Source organism: Struthio camelus, chromosome 21 (assembly GCF_040807025.1).
Source record: "Struthio camelus isolate bStrCam1 chromosome 21, bStrCam1.hap1, whole genome shotgun sequence".
NCBI lineage: Eukaryota > Metazoa > Chordata > Aves > Struthioniformes > Struthionidae > Struthio > Struthio camelus.
Genome location: NC_090962.1, coordinates 2,427,402 through 2,451,579, shown reverse-complemented (window position 1 = coordinate 2,451,579; position 24,178 = coordinate 2,427,402). Strand labels below are relative to the sequence as shown.

General features: G+C 37.4%; 1 protein-coding gene across 1 annotated transcript in view; it reads left to right on the top strand.

Moving 5' to 3' along the window:
* The window catches only part of PLCH2 (phospholipase C eta 2), a 143,299-nt gene that overhangs the window by 13,036 nt on the left and 106,085 nt on the right, over nucleotides 1-24,178 (top strand). The window contains exon 5 of the mRNA XM_068915963.1: nucleotides 7,804-8,250. Within this exon, the coding sequence (XP_068772064.1) occupies nucleotides 8,139-8,250 (112 nt within the window). The 5' untranslated portion in view covers nucleotides 7,804-8,138. The remainder of the gene's footprint in view (nucleotides 1-7,803; nucleotides 8,251-24,178) is intronic.

Sequence of the window (24,178 nt, the reverse complement as noted above, 5' to 3'; positions counted from 1 at the left end):
GTATTTTTTCAGTGATCTGGGCTGATATGTATGCAGCAGGGGTCTGTTCTGCATTTGTTATTTATAAAAAGACTGATTGCTTCCCTTGATAGGTTTAAATTAATCTGGTCTTGCTGTTGAAATATTTCTTCCAATGTTCAGCCTGAATTTCCTTTGATTTAATTCCACTGTCTTGGCCCTATTTGTGATTTTATCTCTGCTCCCATTGAAACCAGTGGCCTCACTATATGACAGCAAGCCTTCCTGTATGTCTCTTATATTGCTGTGAATGTTTCTTAATGGCATGTGTGAAATTGGTAGTAGGTACAGACCTTGTGTTTATTGTCAGATGACACTGAAGAAAAGGCCTGTATAACATGAATAGTGAGCCAAATCTGCTTCCAGAAGGACAGCTATTCTCTCTCACTGGCCCTTGAACCAAGTATAGTGTGTGTGGCCCCTTTGTAGATCTCAGCCCAGTGTTTGCTGCAAGTTATTACAAGATTCTGGACTTTCAGGTTGCTGCTTAGAACTCAGACCTTAAATCTATAGGCAATTTCCAAACCTTTTCTTTGTGTAATCTGCCTTTTTTTTTTTTCTGGGAGGGTGCTTGCCTTCAGTACATATAGAGTAAAGTCATTGGATAGGTATCTGCAAAACTGCAGGCTGTGACAATTCTTTACTCATGCTTAGACAAAGTTCTGTCTTTTCTTGCTGATTTTCTGTACATTGCTGTGTGGCAGCCTGCACGTGAGTCCATGAGCATTATTAACAGAAATTTTGAGTGCAGATGTCAAAGTAAGCAGGGCTAATGCTTCAGTGTTTTTGAGATGTGCTGCAGGAGGCATACTGGCTACCAAAAGAATAGTAACAGCTGCAGTCCACACTTGCAAAATTCTTTGGTTTTCAAATAAGAATTGACTGAAAATCTTGAAAAGTGTTCACTTATGAGAAAATGTAGGATAAGATTCTGGGTTAGGAGATAATGTTTCAGGCTGTTTATCATGAACGTTTCCCCAGATACAAGATGGCCACAATAAAATAAATTTTTTGAGCGAAGCGCTTCGGGCTCTATTGAGAAGAGCTATGTAAGAACTCAGTGTTGTGTTGCTAAGTCTCTAATTGGTTGAAACTAGCTTGCAGGCCCTTGGATCTCATTTGTTCATAGCTCTCCTTGCAGGACTAGGTACTATAAAATAACTTAAAAAGAGCTTTCCACTGCCTCTTCTCCCCTTCAAATCCCCAGGCTCCCTGTTCTTCAACCTTGTTATTCCAGATTTCCCAGTGTCTTCTCTTACAGTAGCAAAATCAAGTGCAGAATGATGCACTTAATAGTTTTATTGTCTCCTCCTGTCTATAGTGTCCCATCCTACTTCTTCTCATCCTAAAAGTTTAGAGAGTTACTGAATGAGATAAGAGGTTACTGGAGTCATCTTATTTAGACTAATAAAGTACTAAAGTTCATGATGAGGCCATGAACTAGGCAGAGCTGTACTTGGACGTTTATTTGATCAGGCTATAAAAGCTTGCTACCCTGTGACAAATTCATTAGTGTTTGTGGATGTTGCTTCCCTCTATTGGACAAAATGAGAATGGATCAAATGAGTCCTAGACCATTTTCTGCTAATAGGAAAGGAGATTGAATAGCCAGGAAGTTGAATGCTTGGCAAAAAAAAAAAAAAAAAAAACTGCCTTTACTCCTTTTTGCCTGGTGTGACCATGTTTTTCTCGTAGTTTAAAAATGTAACAGTCGCTTTTACGAGCTTATTTTCTGTCTAATAGGAGGATGGTACAAAGAAAGAACAGCTTGAAAAGAGAGCATGTTTTTGCTTCTGTTCGGATTCTTTATTACGGTAAATGAAAATGTTGCCAACTGTGCAAGTCCTAATGAAGCCCTTTGTCCAGCCTTAGCTTCAATATGATGACTTACTGAGTTTTCAAAAGAAGTCTGAAAGATAATCTGTAGAGAAGATGGCTTTAGGAGAATGCACACAGAGCAGTAGTCTATCACCAGCTCCTTTCCAGGTGTCTTTGTTGGAAATGAAGTTTGAATCGCAAATCATGCGTTTGTTATGGAAGGAGGTTAAATATAGATCCTTTTTTAATCTTAACAAACAGCAGTATGTGGCCTTAATGACAATGCAAATAGATTACATCTGAGATATTCAAAGGAGCCTGTACTACACAACATTAAATTGAAGAGGAAGCTGGGCATCTACACTTACTTTAAATCTGTGGTCTGAAATCTTCAAAGCAATCGAAGTATTAAGAGAGCTGGAGAGTGTCTCTTAAAATGGATTTGAAACCCCACAGTCCTTCCAAAGCATCTCTTCTTTCTTCTGTGCTTGGAATTGATATTCCATGCTTTCTGTGCATCACTGTTCTCCCTGTCACTGGAGGTCGCTTTAGTATTTCTGTGTCCTGCCATTATCTGTCTCTAGTTTTGAAGTCTCTCATGTCTGAACTTTGACTCCTGAAAGCCTTACACAAAATAGATGTTCAGAAGTAGTACAGAGTGGTAGAGCACTTGCACAGTGTTATAAACAGGGAGCTGTGTTGAAGGTAATAGTCCATTTGCAGAATTTACTAGATTGCCCTCCTCTTTGCAGCTTTTACCGTATATGTGCTCTTCTCCCAAAGTTGCATATAGTTAGCTCTAGTTTCTAAGTGTTTGTGTACATGTGTTTGATATCATCTAGTGATATGAAGCCTGCTTAATGGATTTTAGTTGTATTGAACACAACAAAGTTTTACCCCTTTCCAGTTTCCCAAAGTAGACTAGAAAAGTTAAAATAGAATGCAGATCAAAGCACCTGTAGTATATATGTACGTTCCCCTATTATGGCCATTTTGTGCTGGAAAGTGTAGACATTATCAGCATTGTTAAACCTATGCTCTGGATATATTTTCTGTATTTCACCGATTTTCATTTACCATGATTGGGCTTTCAGATTGTTCTAAATGGAAGTTAGATGTGTATGTTTCTGCTATAGAATTTATTATCTCATTAATGATACAAGCAGTGGAAAATTGTGGTAAATAAATGTGCTGAAAGGTGGCTGGAATAAGACTGGTGGATAAAAGCTTTGCTTCTGATTAGGTTAATTAATATCCTCATTCCTCTTCAGTAGCAAATGCTTCATAATGTATAAATTGTTACTTTTTTGCCTCATGGTAAGGTAATAAAATATGTTCATTTTATTATTTCCTGTCCTACTCTCTCCTTGTCCTTCTTCGTTTGCTTAGCATTTGTATCTGGTCCTATTAAGCACCCTCCGGAGAAAGCTGAATGTTCACCGCTGAACTGCAGAAGGCGAACACGTTGCCATCTCTTTCTACCTCCCACAGAATAAACTATGCCTTAATAGCTAAGAGATTGATCAGTACAGCAGTAAACCGGTGTACAGAACTAAAGCAGCTCGATTAAATGTCAGACACTATTTTTGAAATAAGCTCCTTTCCTCTTAGATGAAATTGTAAAAAAATTTTGTTGGGCTTCTGTAGAGCGACCAAGACTGCTAACATACTTAGCGATATTATCAGTCTCTTGACTGATAGGTCAAGAGAATTATAGGTCTCTTGAATACAAGTGCTGTCAGAACCCATAATCTGTTCCTCCTCTTTAATGTGACTCTCTAATTCCCATTGCAGTAAAAGTTTAATCTTCCCTACAGTGATCACTTCCTGCCTGTCCCTGTTTTGGAAACCTAAAATACTAACAAAGAAATCTTCCTTTTCTCCCTATTCCTTTTCTCAGGCTTTTTTGGCCTTCATGGTATAGAATGAAGCTTGTAGTTTTGAAGCAGTTCTGAGCCTTTGATAAGATTGGCAAAATAAGATTTAGATAAGATTAGATAAGATTTAAGATAAGATTGATAAGATTTAGATAGTTGCTAATTAATTATTTCCCTTTGCTCTTCTTCTAATACGAATTTCCCACTCTCTTTTGCTAATAACAAATGTAGATATTCCTTGGGAAGCAAGAAGCTGCTGTGTAATGTATTTCCGTGTCATTGCAAATTTCAGATAGATCTGGGAAATAGCTATCAAAAAGTAAAGATTATGAAACTAAAAGATTTTTTGGCAACTCTGGATAAATAGGAAAATGAATTAAAAATAATTCTATCCCCTGCATATCTTTCTATAGAAAGCGTTGCAACTTCAATTTTAGTTTGTAAGTAAATGCTGAAGTCATATAGCATAGTTAATAGAAGCCTGGAATAAATATTCTTGGGATTAAATAATAACTCTCCTTATTTGTGTAAGAAATATCCAGTTACATCATTCAGCAGAAATGCAGGGCTCTCCTACAGTATATGCAGCTCTAATTGCTGTAAGGAAAAAAGCTGACAAACGTTGAAAGTGTTCCCTTTATGTGAGATTACCATGTTTTAGGTATGAGTGCATCAGGCTGTCCAAAAGATTTTCCAGTGTCCTTTTTTCTTGACTGCCTTCCCACTGCTCCCCCTTATAATTTTTTTTGTTTACCAGAGGACACTATCTGATGCCAGTTTGTTCTGTGCATGCTCTGACCTTAAGGTAAAAGAATGCTGCATCATGCCCTAAGGCTTACCCCCTTGATCTACAGTGCTGAAACAGTCTTCCTTCTTTTTGCTTTGGATGTGAAGTAACTTGCCTGGGCACGCAAGTTATCTCAAATGGAATTGCCCTGTGAATGAAGTTGCATTCTTTAAAATGAACAGCATGTCATAGTGAACCTGTAGTAGAGTTTAATAGCAAATCCCAAGTCTGAGACGTTAATGCTTTAAAGTATTTTTCTCCTATTTGATAACATATTTTGATCTTTTACCCTGTTGATTTGCTTTCTGATCAAACTATTCAGATTGAACCAATGACTCAGGTTTTTTACATTTCATCCACTGCGTTAGTGTATTTATTCTGCAAGGATAACAGAGCTTATCTCTAAGCCAGTGGATGCTGTTTGATACCTTTCTGAACACAAAAGCATGTCTTTTGGGGTTAAACTTTAAATGCTGCAGGGATATAAAAATGGCTGAAAGGTTGGTAGTAGGATAGCTTTTTGTCTCCAGAAGATATCTATCCTGCCACTAGGGTGTATATCCTGTTGTTTAAGGGAATATGGAACGTGACACGCTACTTAGATACAGCTCTTAACATAAGCTGTTGGTTTAAATCTTGTTCATGTGATCTGATTACGTACGATTCCTCTCTCTTGGCTGTGCTGTGGCTTTTGTCAATGAGCTGTGCTGTTCTCAGATTGTTTGCTGGTATAACAGCAACAGGTATACATGGTTATATTTCCATTGCAGGAAGTTCAGTCATTGTGACTCACTATACACCAAAGAGCGTATACCAGGTTATATTTCCTTTGCAGGAAGCTCAGTCACTGTGACTCACGAAACACCAAAGAGAATGTCCATCAGAGTAAGGAAGACTTAATGGCACAGATGTTAATGCTGGTATAAACTGTCATAATTTCAGATGAGCAAATATAACCTGGTATAACAGGTGAAATGTTTTCAGAGAATATCACTGATATTTTAATTATACAATCTTCACAAGAAAACTTCCCAGGGAAGTCAACTGAGCTTCTTTCATTTCTCTTCATAGGAAGTCTGGCCTCTAAATCTTGTTTTGAGACACCCATTTGTATTCTGTTTTTACTTTTTAAAGGTGAATTGTGTGCTTTTCTGTTGGCTACCTAGAATTTAGGGGCCTAGGGGGCAGTGGCAACAAGCTTCTGGTGAAGACCTGTACAGAAAACAACTGTGAAGAAAGAGCATCTTTTGCATGAAGCCAGAACACATTTAGAAATCAGCTGAGCCACAATACTCTATTTTTTTCTGATCTGAAAGTGAAACTAAAGAACATTAATGTGACATGTCTCAAAATAAGACAATAAAATATTCAGTGAGCCACATCCTTATCTAATGTAAAGTATTACAGCTCCTTTGCTCATCTGAAATGATGCCAGTTCATACCAGCATGAACACCTATGCCATTAAGTCTTCCCTACTCTGATGGACATGCTCTTTGGTGTTTCGCGAGTCACAGCGACTGAACTTCCTGCAAAGGAAGTGTTCTCTCAAACAAACTCTAAAGCGAAGAGGTGATATAGTTTGGCAAAATAACTGCCAAGCAGTTCAGCTTTCTGAAAAAGAAATGGACAGATTTTGACTCAGTATTAAATTAGTTTAATCTGTCCTATGAGTTGTGGCTTCCTGGATTAATCTCAGGGCTAAACATTTATTTCAGATGTACCACAGAAATGATGCTTTGTAGCTAGTGGGTATAAAATTGTGGTTAGGAGGAAACGTTGCCCAAATAATTGAAGCAGCCATATAACTCGCCTCTGAGATATTGCCTGTCCTCTGTAGAAATACTCACTCACAGGGTGCATTGGAGTAATAAACCAGAAATTCTTCAGAAATGCAGTTAAACGCTATTTTGGCTTTTTCAGTGGACACTTCAGTGTATTATATTAGAAAAATAAACCAGATGTAAAATATCAGACTTAAATATCAGAAACTACTTTACTCTTTGGCTCTCACATTGAAAGGCAGACACAATGCTCTTTTTTCCTTGTCTGACTTTTCAGTATCTGCTTGAAATTCTAGAGCGCTCTGAAAATTCTGTTCCTGAGATTTAGTTGAATGTGAGAAGGGGGGTAACTTGGTGGTAATGTTTCCTGTTTATTTGTGCTATAAGATGTGCATAGGGATTGGTGTATGGATACGAGTAGAATGTTGCAAGGGTTTCTTTTGTTCTTAATGTTAAAACAGACAGTAAAACCATAGTAATATCTACAAAGAGTTACAGACTTGATATACCCGAAAGAGTGCTTTGGCACTCTTAAATGTTGCTCATTATTCAACCCTCTAACAGAAGGTTAGCAAGCGACTCGCAACAAATGGGGAGTGGTGAAAAAACAATCCTCAAGAGGAAACAACTTCTGAAGAAATTGAGTGAGGGACCTCAGACAAGAAGAGAGATGCAACTTCAGTCTGGCAGATGCTGTAACAGGGACACCTCTTTAGCCATTTTTGCTGCAAAGGTCTTGGCCCCCCCCCCCCCCCCCCCCCCCCGGTTTCTGCTTCCTTTAAATAGATGGCAGTGCTTCATTGCCTTCTCTCTCTTACAATAACGTCAAACTGGATCTGTGCTTTCACAACAGAACATGTTAGGACAGCATTTCAGAGCTCAACTTGTAATTACAAACTGAAGGAGACTCCCATAGATTCAGTTACCAGCATAAGGTAAGATCCCAGGTTTCTGCCTTGTCTGATTACTGTTTTGGAGTAAGCCTTTGACCTCCTTTTTCTGAAGAAGGTATCTATCTGCAAGTTTTGGAAAGGTGAGTCTCACTGCAGCTAGCAGAGAAAGAGATAGGTTAAAAAAAGGAAAGGAGAATGCCAGACAGTGATGAAGAGGTACAAGCACATAAGAGGAGAGAAAAGCTGTGAAAGGTAAGAGACAGAACTGAATGAACAAGTCAGCATCGTGGCAAATATCTGTGAAAGCTGTCTTTTGGTAGTATAGCTAATACTTCCAACTATTCTGGAAAATGATTGAGTTAGAAATAGGGATACTGCTAAACCCAGCAAGAGCAGTCTGTTGATTTCTGGAGAAGTGGCTGCTGGCAAAAGCATGTTATTCTATGATTATAGAAAGTACTGAGGTGAGAGACAGAGGAGTCAATGCCTTCTCATGCAGGGAGCTATCTGGGTATAAGCAGCTGCTAAGATCAGTCCATTGTGTGTAAACTAGCTATGTTGCTGGGGTAAATCTTATGTACTAAACAGTTAACACAAATTCCATTATTAAAAATGTTGTCTTCTCCAGGTTTGCAGCGTGCAGGAAATCCTGGGAAGATATACTGTGTACTTGTAGCTATTTTGCTGCTAAGAAGGGCCATCATATCCATTCTACTAAGACTGAACTCAGTGGTAATTCTTTCTCCACGCTGATACTAGAGCTTTTATTCTTCAGTGTATGCAGTGTGTCAGCAGGACTAAACCAGGACAGTCTCCTGAACGTGGGATTCCAGAGAAGGCACCTTCTGTGGTTTCAGATAATTTTATTACTGGGACTGAATCTTTTGGCAGATAGATGTTCTGAAATACATTGTTGTTTGACTTGAAGCACACACTCTTGCAAGGCCACTCTGAAAGCTTGAGATGGCTCTGACTTCTCCAAACTCTACAGTTGGGGATTTGGTGCAAAGAGAAGAACTCATGCTCCATGATGAAAACTGTCATCATTTCCTCTCTGCAAACATCATCACAGTAGGTAAGTGAAAGGTTATGATTCTTTCATTTTATAGCTTGGTACTGAAAATATTTTTCCTTTTCTCCCAATTTACTTTTATGGTATTGGAATTTCATATGGGACCTTTAGGTTTCCTTAAGGTTGTTTGCGGGAACTGTGCTTGCAAGTTAGGAGGCTGAATTCCTTGATCCCCTTTTTCTCTGTGTAGTTCATGGGATGAAGAGGGATTGGCTGAGGCATATGAAAGCAAAGTGTCACTGCTCTTTGACCTGTGTTTGACCTGTTCCAGTAGTGTCCAGAGGCTGGTGGCATATATGAGCTATGGTGCCTGAATGGCCAGGAATGAAGTGAGATGCTGTTAGAGGGCAAAAATTGTGCCAAGTCTGGATAAGATGTAATATTACCTTACACAGTAAAGACGTATCTGAATCAGTCTCTCTTACGGTCTCATACACAGTCTGTGATGTTTCTGACATATACGAAAGAACTTTCCTACGTAGAATCATTATTTTCCCATCACATTTCCTTAGGTTGAAGGTCTCTCATCAGGGACTTTAGATTTGCAGTCTTAGGAAAGTTCAACTGCTTGGATTTCTATGTTAGCACAGTGTTGTGTTTACCTAATTATAGCAAAACTGCTAAGATGCAGGAAGATTAAGGCACTTCCTTGAAGCTGTAGTGTGTCCATTTTCAGATGTGAGTAAAATCCATCTTTTGTTTGGCTCACAGTGGTTTAAACTGACTATATTATAATCCCTCTCTCCATTTAAAAAAAGTGTCTTCCTTGATGATTTTAGTGGAGAGTGAAATTTAAATGGATGTTATATGCTATTTAGCATCAAGGAACTACTTGCTTTGTCAGTGTTCATAAGCAACTACCATAACACTATCTTATGGATAGTGTTATGAACTGTTTTGTTGTAATGTAAAGATTATGACTGTAATGTTACCAGTTTTTCCCAAGACATGCTAGGCAGCATAAACTTTTCCTGCAAATGTGATATGTAGGCCTCAATAAACTGTTACAGTATTTTTAAGATGCTCTTGAATAATGGGAAACGGACGTCTACTCCAGAGTTAGTTAGTTAATACAAATAGAAACCCCACCTATTATGCAAGTTAACTGTAGTTCTGTAATTAGAATCTTGATGTATTGTCTTCTGTGGCCATAAATAATGATAATAGTATAGCAAAAACCAGGGTTATGGCAAAAATCACAGGCAGGTTGGAAGGACAGCGTAAGAGTACTCCTCTTATTTACCACATCCTCAAAGAGCACTGGCGTCTGTAGCAAATTGGCTCTGAATCATAATCTGACTTATGAGTGGCCTAAAAGGGGTTTGTGTTTTAAAGGAAATTTGCATCTTTAGCTGATCCCTCGTGGCAGGGAGTGTTTAAATTGTTGGTTTGCTAAATATATGAAGTTTATATATATATAAATATTTTCAAGTACCAGTAAGCATATTTAAGAGGTATAGGCCTATCTGCTTTTGAAACCACAGATGTGCATGCATATCGTCCATGATGTGTTACCAAGAAATTTTAACTTCTGTGCCATTACAGAAATTAGTACATGCATCGATGTCCCTGGCTGTGTGCCTTTCATTGTATCTGTAAGAGAGCAAGGGCTGTCTATCTCCAAAAAAATCCCCATATTTCCAAGCAAAAGCAGATTTTCAAGTATAAAAATGAACAACTGTACATAGGAAATGCTACTGTGTTCCTGTTTTTAGATTTTCTTGTCCAAATGATAGTGTAAGAGGTAATGGGAACCCAATGTTTGACAGTCTGCTTATTCTCCCATCTTGCCTCCAATTGATAATGGATATCTGGTTCAGTTAGAAAAGCTGGCTAATAAATGTTAACACCCTTTTGAAAGAATACTAACCTGTCAGTTGTAAATTTTACCATTGCTTTCTTAGCTGCCTCTGAAGGCTGGTTAGTAGAGATGCCTGACAGATGAATTAATTGGAACATCTTCATTGGATAGCAGTTCAGTGACTTGTAGCTCTTTTTGGAAATTAATTACTATAGATTGGAAACAATATATGTAAAAATTAAGCTGATGAGACAAACAGATGAGAGAGAAAAGGGACTGGAGGCTTTAAGTCTTGGTGGCTATTAAGAAATAAGCACTGGAATTTAAAAGGAATGTGCATCAGTTTTCTTTGCAAGACAGGCAGACAGAAGATGGCCAAAAAGAAGTACTATTTCAAAAGTGGGAATGTAGGTAGGAATGAGATCTGTCATCTAATAAGTGGTATCAGTCACTATATCTTCATTCAGTGTTGAGATGACTATTTAGAATAGGTAATTGAACCAACCAGATTATGATGTTATGTACCAAGCACCTGTAAATTTGTCAGCTCCTCTTAAAAGGGCAGTTAGGTATGCTGAAGCTTTTTGGGAGAGAAAAAAAATAATTTTTCTGGTCAAAATAATTAATATCAGTAAGAAAAAAATGGTAGTAGTCCTATAACTTTGTTTAGAATGTAGCATTACTCTTTTTTAGGGGTGGTGCTAGTGCAGTTACCTATCAACTAGGATTCAGCAGCAGCAAGTGCTTTTAACTGTTTTCTTCTTCAGTCTTTAACAGATATATTCCAGAGGGAACACTGAATGCTGGGAAAATGGGGAGGAATAGTTGCAGTAGAATGCAGCTATGAGGGCCATAAGAACAAGGAGAACCCAAGCTGTTTCTGAAAGGAAAACATTTTAAATATTTTTAGAATGTGAATTAGTATCATAGGGTGTGACTGTCAAAATGTGTAGAGTGTTAACTGAAAATGATAGCAGCTTTTGTTCCCTGAGTCTTTCAAGTGCTCTTTGACAATCCTTCTTTAAGTTAATGGAATAGCACTGATTTATACCGCCTCAGGTTGTGGCTCTTTGCCATGAAGTTGTCTGAGTTGAGCTATGAGATGCAGAGCTCAAAGAACAAATATTGCTGGTTGTTACTGGTCTTTTTTTCAGTGGTGACAACTTGCTCAGAGGAAAATGAGCTCTTATCTTTTGGAAGCTTTTGAGATTACAGATACAATTTTATGCATCAGGTGTTGAATGGAGACTGGGTAGGAGGAAGGCAATTGTGTAACTGACATCTGTGGCAGATGAACTTTTGCTATTCGAAGGAATTTGAAGGAGGAAGAGGTGGCTTGTTGCATTTTAAAAAAAATCAGTTTAGCTCAAGATTTTGGTGAGAACTTGGTGAACTCATCACAGGACTTATTCGATTGAAACTGATGACTAATGGTAAATTTATCACTATATGTATTCCCATTTGCTGCCTACAGTCTCAAAGCAGACAACACTTTGTGTTTTGACTGCGCTTGCACAGGAATGAGTTTCATCATTTTGGCCAAATCTCTGGCAATTTGGAAGTCAGTTTAGCTTTGTGATAGCTCAATATTTGGGCTGCTATTTAGAGTTTTTACTAATTAATGGGAACAAATGTATTTATATTATAGCTGTATTAAAAATAGCACATCAGTGAAAATATAACCTATGATTAACTGTTGTTACATTATCTTGTTCTTACCTTTATCTTATCACATATTTAGAGATACGAATCATTTTCTAGTAGAGGTAGCCACCTATTATCCTATATGTGATCATCATCTAAATGTACTTTGTGAGTTCACTGTGTGTAGTAAGTACTTAAATATTCTGTATTTATCTTAATTTGATGTGTTTAAGTAGAGCATTTTTCCACAAGCAAGTTATTCCATTGATGGCTTTTTTTATTTTTTAAAATAATCAGAAAGTATATTCTTAATTGACAAGCAGTCTAAAGGAAATGGACAAATTTTAAATTTCCTGCATGCAACAAATGCAGTTTTGCTATTATGAGAAGATATATTTCCCGCAATGTTGTAGGATTTTTTTTAGACAACTTTTTCAAAACTTAGTTGAAGTTCAGTTGGTGTCCTTTTCGCTTCATTGAAGCTTAGGCACATGTCCAAGCAGTTGACTAAATGAAGTTTGCATTAAATTTCTTGATCACTAGGAATGGAAGGAAGCACAGGCCAAACTACTTTGCCAAACCGAGACCTTTCCTAAGAGGTATTCTTCTTTGTTGATGAATCTTTCAAAAAATACCAAAGGCCTGAAGTGGAATCTTCATGGATCCACTGTCCTCTCTTGCCTTTGTGCTGTTTCTGAGCTCTCCTCTCTACGTCTCTGCAGGCTGCATAATTGACATCTTGTGGTTCCTAACAATATGAAGATTTTAATACAAAGTTAATAAAGTTACGAAGGTTGCCCTAGTCCTCTTATATGGTATGTCAGTGGAAAAAGAGAAATAGTTACATAAGCATGTATTCCTTTCCTGTCATCTGTGAATCACACCCATGATGATCATTTTTTCTAGCTCTTTCTCATAAATTGACTTGCAAGGGATTTGGAAAAGAGAATTGCAGAAATCTAAGGGTGTAATAAATGTATTACATCATCCGTGTTTTTTTCTGGCAGCACAGAAATAAGATGATCTGTTCTGGTTATTGTTATATTATATAAACTATGTTTTAGGGAAATACTTTTTACTTGTAAAATGAATTGTATTCGATCAAGAACTCTTGATCAAGAACTGTCCTTTGTATACTTTTGTTCATAAAGCTCTGTCAAGTGTGTGCAAGTAGGAGAGAGTGCAAAGAGATGACAGAAGTAGCTGGAGGAAGAAAATAGTGTCTTTGTTGTGCCAGTGCAGCACTTTCAGCATTCCACTGCAAGTGGGATTGATCCCAAACAAAAGCTGGTCTTCTGCAAAGGAATTCCTTTGCAGCCCAGTTCAGGACACCCATCTGAGTTTGTTCTTATCTTACCTCTGTAATTAACTCTTTATGTGACTCAGATTGACTGTTGAGTAGTGCAGCGGCAGCTTCTTTTCTCTGTCTTTGTTTCACCTTCATGTTGTAATAATTGCAGAGCAATCTATGTAGAAATGATAATGTTGTTGGACTGTTGCCTTGATTGACTAGCCTATGTTTTCAAATATGACATTTCAAGTTTCTCATTTGGTGACTATACCTGCAAGAAAATTTGGGAAAGAATGGAGCTAGAGAGTAAGATCTGCAGTTGATGTAAAACCATGCAGTTAAATAAATGCTCATCAATTGATGATTTGGTCCCATAGTATCACAGCTGCCTATAATCTACTTCAGTACAATACTTTTTAATCTCAGAGGGCTTGAAACTCTTAGCATTCATCTGTGGTTTTCTGATTTGTTAAATCAGCTGAGACAAGAATAGTTTTCAAAACTTGTTGCTTCTTTTGGAAACAGTACTCCCCTTTTCTGTGTAGTTTGTGTATGGATGAGGAATAAGATTGGTCTATTGCTGTGTAAAAAGTAAATCTGGATGGAGTGCTGCGGTTAACTTTTACATATTTTTCCTATGTCGTAGTGATTCAGCCTTATTACAGCAGCATTAGTAAAGTCCAAAATCAAGGCGATATATGGCAAGTTTAATAACCCTCTATTTCTGAAATATGTTCTGGCATGTCCAGAGTCACTTTTGCCCTGTAACCTGACGAGAGAGTCCTGTGCGCAGACATGCAAAATCCTATTTGCTTAGGTATATTGTACATGAGATTAGCCTGGAGAAGTACAGAAAATGGCCTTTGACACATGGATCTAACATGCTGCATGTCCACATGTGCAGTACTTCTGGCATGGAAACTTCTAGCATCCAAGTCTAGATGAAGAGAAGATACACAAGTAAGATCATATGAATTGACATGAACTGTCTGGAAGTAACATTAATTAAAGCTAGATCATTGTGAAACTGCCTGTTGGGATATAAGACGACAACTGATGCTATGACTGCTGGTTTTGCAAGCATTAACAAGTGAGCAGAAAAAGGATACTGGTTTGGATTTGTTTTTGTTGTTGCTGCAGTTTGTTGAATAAAATCTGAAAAGATGCATTGTTTCAACACAAGTGTTTCAACTTAAACACAGACGCTCCTTGTTTTTCTGCTGTATAGAGAGTGGATGCTACAAATTCTAACACCAAATCCTGAAGTTTTTGCTTAGTCTCAACTTAAAGAATTATGTTTTCAATACCTTTTTATTTCCTCTGTGAATGAAGACCAAGGCTATAGTATAATGAATGCTGCAGACTGTCTTGGCCACTTGTTCTCCTTTTTGCTGGCACAAAGTAGAGCGCAGAGGCAGAAATTAACAACTGGTGCTTGCAGAAGGCACTGTTGTTTCCCTTGTTGGCAGTGTTGGCTTATGCTGATTTAAAGTGATCGTGAATCTGTGGATGGCTGGAATAAAGACATGGATCTAAAGGCATATTATTAGTCTGATCAGCAGATCCTGGTTCTAGTTCTGATTCTGTCACTGATTTCTTGTTTGACAGTTCTTGGCAACTTCACTTCCTGTTTCAGTTGTGCATCTATTTTGATTTTGATTGAAAATGGGATCTGCTGTGCCTGCACAACAGACAAATCCCAGTCATGTTTGGGTCTCTCTATTACCAGCGCTGAAATACAAATAATAATAATGCTTGACCCAAACAATTCAGAGATGAGATAAGCATGGTAAAAGCTCTCAGACAGTGACATCTGTGGGAACTGATGCCAACTGCTTGAGAATTGTGCTGCAAAATACAATATGTAGACCCCCGCCTCTGCCTTCCCCCCCAGAAGTCTGAACCCTACAAGTTTTAGTTAGCTGGAAATGTTGAGTTAGATAAGAACAAATTCAGTAGCATACAGGTAACAAACGCTTACATTTAGAGAAGCGTAATCTAAATCTATGAGTCAATGACAAGCTAAAAATGGGAGGGAAAAGATGCTATTAATTTTGTCAGGTTAATGTTTTAAAATACTAGAGAGAGACTCAAGAGTAAAGCTGTGAGAAATGTTGATTGTTCTGCGTGTCTATGAAATGAAGATGGCAGTCAGCAATTTCCTAATTCTGCTACTTGCATCTTGCAGTATCCAGGATGAGTTAAATTCTTTCTCTGTGCCTCTGTTTCTACAACCCTAAAATTGAAGATGATAACAGACTATCTGTAGGGTAGTCATCTATATTGCTTGAGCCCATTTTTGTCTAGAAGTGCTCTGAGGTTAGGCTTTTAACGCTTCCTAATGCAGATTCAGAATGCTACTGGCAATCTCTAGAGAGAGAGAGTTTTTTAGAACAAATTTTGTTCTATTTGCAGGCATATACATGCAAATAGCCAAAAATGTAGGTGGATGTTTTCTCTGAGAGATCACAAACTGATGTATTTTCATCTCAGCTGTGTCTGGAAAGGATCCACAAAATAAAAACAAGGAAACTGAATCAATTTTCCATTTGTAATACAAGACATTTTCCATTGATGGAATTACAAAATGTTATATGAGCACAAAAGTCTTATCGGTAAAATCATTAGAGGAAATTTAGTCCAAGTTGTTTTATCTCCCATTAAGACATGATAAAATTGTAAGAAACTGTGCCATTTATGTGATGTAGTGTGTGTAGTTAAGGAGAAAGTGTCTTTTATTTCTTCATGATGGAATAATTTCTGGTCCTCAGGTCATTTTGAATTGCACGGGGTAATATTTGACTGTAACTTAGCACTAGAGGGCAGAGGTGCTCTTCGTTTGTTCCATACATTCACTGCATTACATACATGCATATTCCATACCTACCTTACGTACATCTAACATAGGGCCAAGATTTGTGAACCATATAAGATGGAAGATACTAGGAGGACATTTAGCTAATTATGCAATCCCAACTCCTCCTCCTCTCCTCCCTTCCCCTGAAAAGGACTGAGTCTGTGATGGGCAAAAGGTTCCAGTCTACAAAAAAATCAAGACTGAACCACTTGATCACTGGCCAGAGCATTTTTTCCAGCTGCAAAAGATAGCTTAACAGAAACTTGAACAATCTTCTTCTTAATGGTTGATTAGAGTTTCTCTTGCAGATTAGTTCCCTAATCTTTATTTAAAAAGAAAATAGATATTAGTGAGAAAAGTCACTTGGACCTTAATATGTGCTGAAGTGCCTTACAAAAAAATTGAGATTTATAAAGTCACTCGATGTTTGGATGAGTAAAGTTTAGATGATTATATACAAATGAAATGTTTATTTACATTTTGTCACTTGCTTACAAAGAGAGTAATTCCATGTAAGCATCCCTAATATTGGTTGTATTGTCATAGTGTGGTATTCGAAACCATGAAGGGATAACGATAAAAGCTTTATTTAAGGCAAACAACTTTAATGCTATAAAGCTGTATTGCTTTGGAACATCAATCTCTAGCATTATATTTGCTTCTACTAGCAGTTTTGCTGATGGACGTTCCAGTGCCTCTTTGGCCAGCTGTTATTGTCCAGCAAGTAAGCACTCTTTTTAGTATTTTCCTTGTAGAGGAAATTGTATGGTGCATGGAGAAAATGCAGCATTTTTTTTAGTAAAAAATTAATTTTTACTGTTAAAATCAAGAACCTTAGAGCCTCTTCTTGGCCTCTTCTACCTGAATTCTTTCATCATTATGCCTCAAGCTCTCCAACTGTAAGAGAGAATTTGAGTCTTAATTTTAATTACCTAATAATTGGATTAAAAATTTTATATCAATATCCATGATTTATAATTTTTATTTTGGAGCTAATTGAGGAATTTTAGTCTGAGAATTTGCAACAAAAATTTTGGAAACACGTGGCACAGTTTTGTACAAAATAGTTCCTGTTTTTATAGTCATTCTATTAATAGTTTTCATTATTAAAGGGCCTGAATTGTTATCGAGGTTCCCATGAAAAGAATAGCTTAAAAGGCATGGATGAGGCATAGCTAACCATTCAGATCACTAGGAAACCAGCATAAGAACAGAGAGTAAAGGGAAGTAGAAGCTGGTATTAATGAAAGCAGTAAGAGAATTTAAATAAATGGAACATCTGGATTGACAGTCACAAGGTTAGGTTTTTCGTTTTGAGGTATTCAAAGAAATTTAAAGCAGATAATTTATATTTCAAATATTTGTTCAAAAATTAATCTTGCTGTATCAGAACACTTAAACTGCAAAAGGGTCCAATAGAAATCAAAAGTATTGTGGATTTACTGCATTGAAGGAGTATCTTTCTTGAGGCTGCTAACGTATATGGTGAACTCAGATGAATTCAAAATTCATCTGAACAAACCTTTCAAGATTGTTATAGAATAAATTGTCCAGTTTTAAGACCTTGATCTGTGCTCCCATGATATGAAAACACAGCTTTATCAGCAATGCAAGCACTCCACAGCTTTGATTCACTCTCAGCCGTTATCTTCCTTTACCTGCTTACAGAGTGGCTTTACAGTAATATTCTGGTTTATATCTTTTTCCTATCCTTTGTCCTGTAAGATAAATAATAATGCAAGGCATAGCTCAATAGTAAATCTAGATCAATCAATGTAAGAAGTATCTCATTTTTCAGCTGATGTCACTCATATACTTCTTTCTATTGACTTTGAAGAGTAGGTATTTGTTTCCTTAAGGACACAGGTTTGGATCAGATGAGCTTTTCAAGCATTGCCATTTAGCCCAAATACCTTTTCAGTGCCTACTGAATCTATCAAGCTTCTTTGATTATTTTCTTTCTCATTTTCATTTGGTTGGGTTTTTTTTGTTTGTTTGTTTTTTTGCCTGTTTTAGTAAAGGGTGTTATAATATAGTTCTCAGAGGCTCTGTGCCAAGATGCATAAAGGTATTTAGTCTCCAAACTCCTATTTAGGTACCAATACGCCCACTAAGATGTGTGGGAAGCTAGGATGCTAAATTCTCCTATTGACTATTACACACACAAAATTAAGCACAGCTATCAGCAACAGTTTATGGTCTCCAATTCAGAAATCCTTTGACATTGGACAGTGATTTAATTTTAGAGTAGCAAAATACTGGCACTACCTTTCTCTATGTTATTAGAGCTTTGTGAGGCTAAATGCACAGAAGGCTGTGAAACTGTCAGAAATAGCATTGGGATCCATAAGGGTACATAAGAGAGAGGTCTGGTTTATGGGTCATTCTCAAATGTCAGTAGGAATTTTGCAGCATGATCTCACCTTTATCTTTGCTGTGTGCTATTGATGTCATATGCAAGTGTAAAAAAAAAAAAAAAAAGTGAGGGCTATGTGCACATGCAGTCAATTTCTACACTAGCTCCATTTCTTCAGTAGAAGTTAACTACTGAAAACAAGATAAAAGCTACTGACTCTAATTTATGTTGGACAATCAGTGTTTTCTGTAAAGGAAGAGAACAGCATGCTACTACACATATGTAAATATAGCCATATGTCAGCATTGTGGCAGAAATCTGCATCTCAGTCAGATTTGCTTTTCTGTAACTTAAAATTGATCAAGTCTTCACTCTAAAGTTTGAAAAGGATAGTAACAAATGGCAGATTTGGGTAAAATCTTGATAGCAAGCTAAAATTTGGCTCAGAAATTCTATTTTTTGGGGTGCTATCGACTCTTATATATCACCCTAGGACAATTTAAAGCACTCTAGAGGCTCTCTAGAGGCTCTGTGAGCAAGTTGTGCTACCATTACAGAAACAGTCTTAGAGAGGAGACTGAGTAAACCCCTCTTTATTTCAAGCTTAGAATGCAATATCTGAGTAATATACTTTCAATAGCATAATATTGTGTGATCCAAGCCACTGCAGAACTGTTAAATGGATTTAAGTTGCTTGAGGAAGAAGTGGCATTGTTTTGTTGCAGTAAAGCCTGAGGCCTGGTAAATTTTTGATGCGTCTGTGTTAAGAAAGGGCTTTTATGGTCATAGAAATCATAGAGTAGAAACTGGATAACCTGACTCTTACCATCTCTTACCTTCACCCCCACCACCTCAACAGTTTCCCCTTCTTCCCCTCCCTCCTTTGTATATATGTTGCTGCATGTAAAGACTACTTTGGAGTGTGTACACTCCAGAGGGGAACTGGTACATTTGAAGCAGAATAAATAGTACTCTGTTTACATGTACATTTCACAGCGTATTATAATGCTGTTGCTAATACGGTAACAGTCTTGGTTTATGTGCATCACTATTGCCATCTACTGGATGAAACCACAACTGTTCAGCTGGCATCGTGAGCCCAAAGCTCCTAACTAAAAGGAAGGGGAGAGAGGAGACTTTGCAGCAGGAAGATCTATATCTTATTTCCATGGTTACTAAACTGTTCTTGCAAACAGTAGAGTGACAGACATGATGCGTATACATGGCCCTCCTACAATATATGAGCTATGGAACTTGACCAGTGCTGTGCAGGCTTTCTGTGAAAGAGACTGCGCTGCATGCATGCTCATATTTACATAGCTTCTAAGAAAAGGTTTTATAAGACGACCTGCTGCTGCTCTTATGCAGCAGGACAGATTTATAACTGTTCACTCTAATTCAATTCTGATATAGTGGTTATTACATGCCATCCTAATGACAGTTTTAATGAGTGGATCCTAACTCGCTGAAATGATGACAAGAACAAAGAAAACAAATTCTTTTTTTTTTTTAATATATGCAAATATTGGTACTTTTCGAACAGCAGTAGAAGAGATTGGGAACTTTTAAATGCAGTGAAAAATGTGAAAACTATTCATGCTTTTTTCACCATTTCTGAAGAAGTTAATTTCATTTTTATCTTTGGATTGTATGTTTACAACTAGTACTTGAACACTACTTGCAATTGGTGTTTATTGAAAATATTCCTGTGCAATCTGATAACTGTTTTACTTCCTTTCCTACAACACAGCTTGGCAAATCTTAAATCTAATTTCATTGAAATCAATGAAACTGCACTCCAGGAGAGATTGCTTCATGAACTGCAAGATTGTATTTATCTCTAGAAAAATGTTTTCACAAAGCTGAAGTGTAAAGTTTGAAAATCAATTATTAACTCCCTTGGAAAGTAAAAAGCCTTGCTTCATGCTTTTGGTTTTAAGTTCTTGCGTAGTCTCAGTTCACCTGGAATTCAAATCAGGCTTTCACTTACCAGGTTTTTACTATTTTTTTTCCTGCTGTGATGTTGCCAGTTATGGATGTTGTTCTACTAAGAACTGTAAATGAAAAAGAAATTTCCAGCCCCTGGAAGTTTTCAGATTAAATAAAAAATAAATATCTAAATTATAAAGTGAAGCATTACATTAATATTTGTCCCTCCCTCCTCACCCTCCCAAAGAAGAAAATGCACTAACGAACTTCAGAAACACAACAGGACCAATTGTTATTTATATTTGGTAGTTGTAGCTAGAGTGTGAGCAGCTACATTCTATTTGTCACAGCCTTTAAATTCATTGGTCATAAGTTTTATGATAATGAATTACAAAATTTTTTAAATCTTTGATAAACAGAGGTAGCAATCTCCTTAGAATATATGACTTTGTGTTACTTTATTAATATTACACGTTATTCTTCTAAAGTCCTTTGCAGTTAGTAAAATGGGGTTTCCATTCAAAACTAGTTACTAGTGAGCTGCAAGAGCATGGATATGTCAGTCCAAGCCAGAAACAAATCCTACATTTTTTATAGGTAAGTCCAATTACCATAGAAATGCCCCAATCTGATATCAGCTCTTACTCCCCGAAGCTAGTTCAGATGCCAAGAACTGGCAATCTAATAGCAGCTCAGGAAGAGGTTAAATGGTTTACATAAACTGAAAGATGGTTGTACTTGTATATACACGATTTTTATTCCAAGAGTTGCATGTAGCTTCTGATTACATGGAAAAAGTCATCAGTTGTACATACCCAAACTAATTGTAAAGGGCTAATTTAGTGATAGACCTTTTGTTTAAATATCATGAAGTTCCCTGTAGACTAATTTTTTCTGCTTCTTGGGAGGAATTAGCCTGTGCTAAATTCTGTGCTGAATTTTTTTAGGTTAATTAGTGTATCTATGCTATCAGCATAAAGTGTAAATGAACCCTACTATTTGTGGGAATATCTATATCCTGTGCTGAGTTTGGTATTAGAGAGAGACATGGCACTACTGGAGAGAGTCCAGCAGAGGGCTACAAAGATGATGAGGGGACTGGAGCATCTCTCCTGTGAGGAAAGGCTGAGGGAGCTGGGCCTGTTCAGCCTGGAGAAGAGAAGACTGAGAGGCGATCTGATCAATGTGTACAAGTATCTGAAGGGGGAGCCTCAAGAGGATGAGGCCAATCTCTTCTCCGTGGTGCCCAGCAACAGGACAAGAGGCAACAGGCACAAACTGAAACACTGGAAGTTACATCTAAACCTGAGAAAAAACTTCTTGACTGTGAGGGTGACAGAGCATTGCAACAGGTTGCCCAGAGAGGTAGTGGAGTCTCCTTCGCTGGAGATATTCAAAACCCGCCTGGACGTGATCCTGGGAAATATGCTCTAGAGGACCCTGCCTGAGCAGGGAGGTTGGACTAGATGATCTCCAGAGGTCCCTTCCAACCTAAATCATTCTGTGATTCTGTGATTACTGGATCTAGCCCGTCCATGCGCTCACTTGCTCGCTCTTTTTTGTGTTTGTGAGCATGGGAAAAAATGCTGGTTGCTGTTCTAGAGCTGAAATGGAAGAGCTTTGTGGTGAATTGTTGTGAAAAGTGTTTCTAGATCTTCATTGGTTCTTGGTGTAGACTTTTTTTCCCTGGGAAATGTCAGTATCAGGATTGAGATTCTGGAGAGGAGGCCTACATATTGTATGTTGCCATGTCAGTTGAAAGGCTATGTTTACAATATAAATGGAAAATTTACACTTTAAATTCCCTAATAAGAAACTGACAAACTGACTTCCAAGGCCTCAGCAGAGAATTAGGTCTATGCTTGACGTTTGGATTTGAAATAGTATGGTGTTGAACAATGTGTCTGCATGGTGCGCTAACAAAGTCGTCCCTGCCTGAAACAACTTCCACCTATACGTGAGGACAGAGAAAATGGGAGACTACAACAAGCATATAATTAAATCAGAGGTGCTCAGGGTTGTATAATAATACAGTCTCTGCAGTCTCTACAAACACTCTACTTGGCTCTCCAGTGTTATGTAAGCCTTAAGGCATAGTTAAGTTTTAGCATTTTGAAGGAGACTAATGTAATGAGTTTATAAATATCTGCAGGTAAGTCTTTTCCTGCATGGATGGCAAACATGGCAAGTCCACTGAGAGGAGAAAAATATTTAAACCTTGAATTTTTCTAGAACTCACCACCACTAGTGCTACATGGGGAATAAATATTGCCTACATTGCTTCCGCGTTATCGTCAGCCTGTGCCTTGCTGTAAGTTCATTTCTGAATGCCATGCTGAGCAGATAATGAAGATTTAATGAAGTATTTTGTCTTCAGTTATTACAATGGAAAACAGGATGTTTTACTTAAGGGAGAAGGAAGGATTTGTGTGAAGTCCTAAAATGAGTTTGCTGCGAACTTTATTCAGCTATTTTGCATTTGTTTCATCTTTCCAGAATGTAGAATTGGAAAGTTTCTTGCAGCCTTGGAAACAGTTTTGTCAATACTACTGTTATTTCCAGAACTATTGTACCTGGCATTATCTCATGATCTCAGAGAAACAAAACATGAGGTAGATCTGTGTAGCCAATGTGAAGGCATAGCTGTTCTGTGATGGACATTTTATGCTGAAGATGTTCTGCACAAAGTTTACAGAAAAGCTGTGAATGGTTCATGGAAAAGTGTGGATGAGACTATTTTTGGCAGTGTTCTAAACTTCTGTTAATTTCTCTGTGAGGGAGACAGACTCTCCAGCTAGCAGTCAGAAAGAGACTTGAGGATCAATGCTTGCGATGATGGGGAACCATGTTGTTTCCTTCAGTGACTGAAATTTGGTAGTATCAAACCAAAAATATCTTAAATGGCTACAGAGATCTTTTTGAGAATATCATTTTGAGGTGTTGGTGCAGGTACTGGTGCCAAGAGATACTGTTATTTCTAATGATGACAGTGTTCTGCTTACAAATGTGTGGTGTTTTTTTTTCCTGTACTGTAATTCCTGGGAAAGTGCCCTGAACAGCATTCTCTTAAGTGAAAAATAATAGTGCCATGCAACTGTATAGTATGAGACTCTGTAGGTGATGGATCTAAGTGATTCTATTAAGGAACTTAAATGATGTGCATGAGTTGGTAATTACAGAGCTGGAGCTTACATCTGCAAATATTTGGCTTTTTCAGTGATGTCTCACTCAAATAAATGATTTTTACATAGTCCTTATCTCAAGTAACAAATAAGGATTCTGTACTACTATGCATGTTCCTCAGCATATATTTTAAATACAAAAACATATTAACAAAGTCAATCATCTATTTCATTGTATTGTAATGTTTTCCTTTCCCTTCAATACTGAGAGGAGTTTGGGAGACTTCTCTGGGAGAAGGTGAAGACCCTCTGTGCCTTTATATTTAAAGCTCTTTTTCGTTCCATGCTTTTAACTATATGAGTATTGCTATTTAAGTACTGCATTGCATTGCAATATATAATTGTGAGGAGGCTAAAATAATAAGATAGATATAAATCAGGCCTTCAAATATTTAATTTTATCCATTTCCAATACGATTTGATTAAAATAATCATCTCTCAATAACATGCGTTTAATCATGTCTAGGGCCAAACTTCCCAAGTTTAATGGATAATTATGTCCCACTGTTTAAACCACTCAGACGGTATAGTGCAATTTTTCAGTAGTCATAGGACAATGAACTATGATCAGTGGTGGAAATAACTGAATCCAATATTCTACCACTTGCCAGAGCTATAGACCTTTCCCTGAAGTAATAAATCTTTTTCTTTCGCTCTCTGAAAGGGTAAAGTTCCAGACAGTGGCTCAGTTAAGAAGCAGAAAACAAAAGATTTTCTGCCTTTATAGAGACGATTCCCATCCCATTAAATCTGGTGTACCTCTTACTGAACCCGAAGGGGGTTTTTTGACTCCTAGTAGGCTAGCAGGATTTGTGGTCAGATGTAAGGAAAGCAAAACTTAGAAAAACAAAACAAGCACTCCAAAACAAAC